This window comes from Astyanax mexicanus, chromosome 15 (genome assembly GCF_023375975.1).
Source record: "Astyanax mexicanus isolate ESR-SI-001 chromosome 15, AstMex3_surface, whole genome shotgun sequence".
Taxonomy (NCBI): domain Eukaryota; kingdom Metazoa; phylum Chordata; class Actinopteri; order Characiformes; family Acestrorhamphidae; genus Astyanax; species Astyanax mexicanus.
This window is the reverse complement of record NC_064422.1, coordinates 40,988,483-40,994,482: the sequence shown is the minus strand read 5'-3', so window position 1 is coordinate 40,994,482 and position 6,000 is coordinate 40,988,483. Positions and strand designations below refer to the sequence as shown.

At 39.1% G+C, this 6,000-nt stretch overlaps 1 protein-coding gene across 1 annotated transcript in view; it reads left to right on the top strand.

Annotated features, from left to right (window-relative positions):
- The first annotated feature begins 3,246 nt into the window (after nt 1–3,246).
- Nucleotides 3,247–6,000, top strand: part of opn4b (opsin 4b) — a 65,075-nt gene continuing 62,321 nt past the window's right edge. The window contains exon 1 of the mRNA XM_022670327.2: nt 3,247–3,795. Coding sequence (XP_022526048.2) covers nt 3,664–3,795 — 132 coding nt within the window. The 5' untranslated portion in view covers nt 3,247–3,663. The remainder of the gene's footprint in view (nt 3,796–6,000) is intronic.

Sequence of the window (6,000 nt, the reverse complement as noted above, 5' to 3'; positions counted from 1 at the left end):
CTTTTAGATGAACTGAATCATTAGAATCCGTTAACTAAAAAGAGTAGCTCAAAAGATTCATTCATGCGAACAGTGGATTTTCCACTATTAATGTAGTACATAAAGCTTTCCTCTCACCTGTAGTGTCTCTCTCGAGTGAACGCTGAGTCTGAGTCTTTATGCTGGCAGGGGCCCATTAAAACTCTAATTTAAATTAACCGAATTATTAATAAAAATCAGCACTACCCCAGCACTACTTTCATTCAAAGTGACTTAAAAGGGTAATTTGTGTTACAGAGTTGGGCCAATGTAGTGTTAGAGGAGACACCTAGTCACCCAGATTGGGAATTGAACACCAGTCTACCACGTGATGCAGTAGCTTACTGGCATGTAGTGGTGTTATCCACTGCGCCAAACCAACCACCAAACTGGAGGTAGAGTCTTGGTGAGGATTGGCCGGATCAAGTATTCCACAATACTTGAAAGGCTGATGTTGCTAAACTAACCTTTTTTTTCCAAACAGGTTATACTTACAGCATTAAACGTGCACTTTTTGATGCACTCGCTGTCTTTTATTGTCTTTCCAGCCTTAGCAATCATCTCTCTCACCACATAGCTAGCTTTGACAGCAGCTTCATTTTTTTTTTACCGGATTAGACATGTTTTAAGCTTGGCGACACGTTACTTTCTCTTATCTCCTTGATCTTTTGCATAGTCCTCAGCATATGTTTAGTTGGGTAATGACTTCTGATGTTGTGACTACTTCTTGTGCAACACAACTTTATCTGTGCATATGAGACACGTCGGGATGCTCCCGTCATCTACAAAATTCTCTGTGCTCATCGCTAACCTTCCTTTTTTTGACAGGGTTTGAGACAGGGCGACAAGATATTCCCGAATCACTGTTCAAGTGACGAATGTTGCTAATCCGCATTGCGATCACAAGCCTAAGTGATTTAAAAAAAGCAGAACGCCCAGAACCAGAACAATGACTCACTAAAATTTGATATCAAGAAGAGGAAGGGAGGTAGAAAACAAGTTTCTGAACAAGGGTGAATACCATGGTGAATCAGGGTTTCTGAGCAAAAATGGTGTAATATTACTAATATAACTAACAATTTGCAGCGTAATGTTATTTAATCTAATATTTACACTGACATATCATGACATCTATACCAAGTAGATTACAATTACAATTTACAATTTAAGTCATACAGTACAGTACCCCACTTTAGTACACCCCTCATCTTTTTACTAATATTTAATTCTATCTTTTCATTGGAAAACACTATAGAGTAGTCAGTTTACAGCTTGTATAGCAGTATAGATTAATTAATGAATAGCTGCAATTCGAATGAGTGAAATGTCCAAGTTGTGTTTCTTTGTCTTTCTGTTGTGTTTCTGCTGTTTTTCACTGGCTTTAAAGTAAAGCCTCTGTTTTTCTGTGAACAGTAGATTGTGATATCTTCACTCCTGCCCTCTGGAAATTGTTGCATGCAGTCACTAACACTTTATTTAGGGTTTTTCTTTACAGAAATCACAATGTTTCTGTCAGCAACTGCTATGGTTTTCCTAGATATATCTGTTCATCATCTCTTATTTAGTACACCAGTGACGACTTTCTTCTATAGGACATTCCAAACAGTTGTTCTGGCTATGGACAATATTTGTGCTCTAATGGTTCTCATTGGTTTTTTATCTTCTCTCAGCTTCACGTTTGCTTGCTTTTCCACCCATGAACAGCTCACTGGTTTTCAACCCAGTCCATCATTTGAAAAGCGATGTGTCATCTTACTTCCTGTCTTGTTGGCAGTTTAAGTCTTTTTTGTGATTCTCCACCAGGGAAAAAGGAACAGATGCTCTCAGATGCCTCCAGAATAGCTGCTAAACATCAGTGTATAACACATGGAATATAAATATAAGGTTTCTTTTCTGTGTCTCGTTTTGAAGGGCAGCTTTAGTCGAGTGTCCTTTCTGTTGGCTTTTTGTTAAGCTATACATGAAGTTTCTCTCTCTCTCTTTTACTCTCTCTCTCTCTCTCTCTCTCCCTCTCTTTCTCTCTTTCTCTTATTGAGAATTCAAGTGGTGTGCCTTTTAGACAGCAACGGTTAATTGAAACTCTGAATCCGTGCGTGAAAACGGAGAGAGAGAGAGAGAGAGAGGGAGAGAAATAGAGAGATGGAGAAAGAAAGTAAAAGAGAGAGAGAGAGAGAGGGGGGGATGGAGGAAGGGACAGAGAGAGACTGAAATAAAGTGTGAAAAAGATAGAGAAGAATGAGAGAGAAAGTAGGAGACAAAGAGAGATCAAAGAAATCGATGGAGAGAGCAAGACATAAAAAGAGGGTGATAAACAGATGGAGATAAAGATCTAGAGAGAGATATAGTAAGAGAGGGAGGGATTGAGTGAGATGAGAGAATGAAATGAAGAATGAGAGAGAAAGATAGAATGAGAGAGAAAATAAAGTTAAAGAGAGAGACATATTGAAGGTAGTGAAAGAGAGAACCTTGAGTGATAGAGGTAAAGAAAAGGAGTGAGAGAGAAATAGAGAAAGAGAAAGAAAGGAAAAAAAATAGACATAAAAATATATATATAAAGAGAGAGAGACAGAGACAAGACAGTGAGAGATACAAAAAATGGAGAGAGAGAGACAGAGAGAAACAGAGATAGGCAAGAAAGAGAGAGAGAGACAGATGGAGAGACAAATAGAGTAGAAAGAGAGATGAAGGGATCAAGTGAAATAAGAAAATAAAATGAAGAATGAGAAAGAAAGATAGAATGACAGACAAAAGAAAGTAAAAGAGAGAGAGACTCTATATTGAAATAGAGTGAAAGAGAGAGAAATGAACACATTTAGAGAGAGAGAGAAAGAGAGACATTAGAATAGAGTGTAAGAGATAGAGAAATAATCTAAAATTCGGAGCAAGAGAGAGAGAGAAAGAGAGAGAAAGAGAGTGGGATGATGAAGAAAGGGAGAGAGAAAGTGTGTAAGTGAGACACAATGTGAAATAGAGTAAAATACTAGAGAGAATAGAAAATATTTAGAGAGAAATAGCTTAGGAGAAAAAGAGAGAGAGAGAGACTGAGCATGTGCAGCCCCATACTTACACATAGTGTAATGCATGCACTCGTGGCACATAAACACACATGGAGCTTATACACGAACACACACACACACACACACACGCGCGCGCGCTGTGGGTGGGGAGGAAGGGAGGGGGTTATGAATGGCTTTGCTGCGAGGAGGAGATACTGAGAGTAGAGTTGAACTTCGGCGCGCGTAACTGAGGCGGCACGCACGCAGCCGAAGCGCGCGCGCTCCCTCGCACCTGCCTGCTGCCTGCCCGCACACTCTACCGGCAGCAGCACACTGACCTACTCACCTGAGGACGCGCGCGCGCCGGAGGAGCCGGATAAACTTCCCGCGCGCTGAAGCGCGCGGAGTGGCACGTAGTCACGGAGACCCCCCCTCCACCCTCAACCCCACATCTCAACCCCCACCGCCAAACCACCAGCACCTCCTGTCATCCTCCTCCATCAGCATCTCCATCATCAGCATCAGCACCACTCCAGCGGGAATGAGCAGCACCGGACTGATGAGGATGATGATGTCAGTCTGATCCGGACTGATCTCCGTTCCTTCCTCGTGAGGGCCTCGTGCACCGCGAGGCGCCATCAGCATCAGCATGAGCGCGAGCGCGGGACTCCCCACGCCGCAGCCGGACATCAGCGGCGGCAGCAGCACCGCCGGCGCTCCCTGGAACCACAGCGCCGCCAGCGCGTACAAGAGCGCCGCGCTGCCCGAGCGCGCGACCTCGGTAAGCAGCACGCGCACTGGCTCTTCATTGGCTGCTGCAGCAGCGTCTTAATTATTAAACAGTGTCCTAAGATTAATGCATTAATAGCGATGCAGGTTCATGCAGGGTAATATTGAATTTAAATTGTCTGTTTATGTTTCTAAAATATGAGTAAATATGAGTGGATAATATATAACATATATAGCTATATACGTATAACATGTATAGCTAGTTATGTATGTTGTGAGAAGATCTTGGTAACACTTGGTTTCTACGAATGGTATGTCTATTAGACTCTGTAAAAATAATTATAACACATTATGATGCATTCACAAGGAATTATACCAATGATTACGCATATTCATAATGTGTATAACACATTAGCCATGTTCTCCAAGTTATGCATATTATGATGTTTTCTGGTTATAGTGCATCATAAGATGTTCTTGTAATAATTTATCTGGGTTAAATTCTGTCACTTTTCTTGGAGTGTATGACACATTTATAATACCTTATAAACTAATATAAACTATTATAACGTTTAACATAGGTAGAATAAGTAATTACATGCAAGGCAGCTTTGTTAAGATTCTTAGTATTGACAGCTAACAGCTTATAAACACAGCTGATGGTGCATTATGAACACAGTTTATAATATGCATAATAAACATGGCTATACATTGATATGCATCTTTAAAATGATATATTACCATGTTTATAAAGCTTTATAAATGCATTATAAACATGTTATAAGTGTGTTTATAGAGTCTTATAGATATGACATTCTTTGAAAGTGTTACTAAAGTCTTTTATACTGCAGCTAAACAGAATATTTGGCATGATATTAAGGTTTTTTTTCAGATCTTCAGCTACAGCCCCAGTTTAACTCTAGCACAATCGTTCCCAGTATGCATGCAACAATGTTTATTAAATTTTATTAGTAAATTTAATTTAACACTAACACTGCTGATTTTTTAATCAATGGTTGTCATCTGTGGAGGAACCTCTCGAGATGCTTAAAGGAACCTTCCAGAAACATTTATCTTCTAAAAACCTTTTTATTAAAGTTTTTGTAATGGGTTTTTCCACAGTTTTCCACTGAAGGACCCCGAACTTGTACTTTAACAGTGTTATTAAGTATGAACATATTTATACAGATGTATCTCCTTAAGTATTTTTATCAAAGCAACAGTAAGTAACATTTATATATATATATATATATATATATATATATATATATATATATATATATATATATATATATATATATATTATATTGGCATACATTTTTTTTGGTGGAATAACCCTGTTTTTTAATCACAGTTTTCATCATGCATCTTGGCATCATGTTCTCCTCCACCAATCTTACACACTGCTTTTGGATAACTTTATGCCGCCACTCCTGGTGCAAAAATTCAAGCAGTTCAGTTTAGTTTGATGGCTTGTGATCATCCATCTTCCTGTTGATTATATTTCAGAGGTTTTTAATTTGGTAAAATCAAAGAAAGTGGTCATTCTTTATGGAGCCAATAGTGTTTCTTCCATAGCACCACTTAACAAAGTATGAGTGTATGAGGTTAACCTAAATAAGAATCTTCAAATAACTTCTAAACCCTATTTATGACTTATTGGTGGGTTTCAGCTTGAGTAGGATGCTAGATAATGTATTACAATTCTTCCATTAATATACATACCATATTTTTCGCACTATAAGGCACACTTAAAATCATTAAATTTTCCCAAAAATTAACAGTGTGCCTTATAATCTGGTGCTCCTTATGTATGAATTCTACCGGTCAGGTATTAAGGAGCAGTAAAGCCACTCTGCTGAAGTACAGAGTTATAAGGGTGAGTTTTCAGTGAAGTTTCTCCAGCTCTAAGGCTGGAGCAGCAGCATTAGCATTAGCCGCTAAACGCAGCACTAACTCTTTTGCCATTTAGAGGTGAGTATATTGGACTGTTTTTTGCGTCTTTACCGTGTAAGCTACGTGGGACAAACCGCTAGCTGATAGCACCATGGCTTACCGGAAAACTCAGAGTTAATCAGTTTAGTGCCATTGGGTGGCATTTACTAGCACTAGCGTGGCTAGCATTTTACTTACTCAAGTAAACAGTTTTCAAGAGAGAAATCTGTGTAGATTAACATCCAGTACTCGTTTAAAGTAGCAGTCTGTATTTTTTTTGTTTGTTTCTAAGCTGCAAGCAGAAGCATTTCTGAGTGGAGAA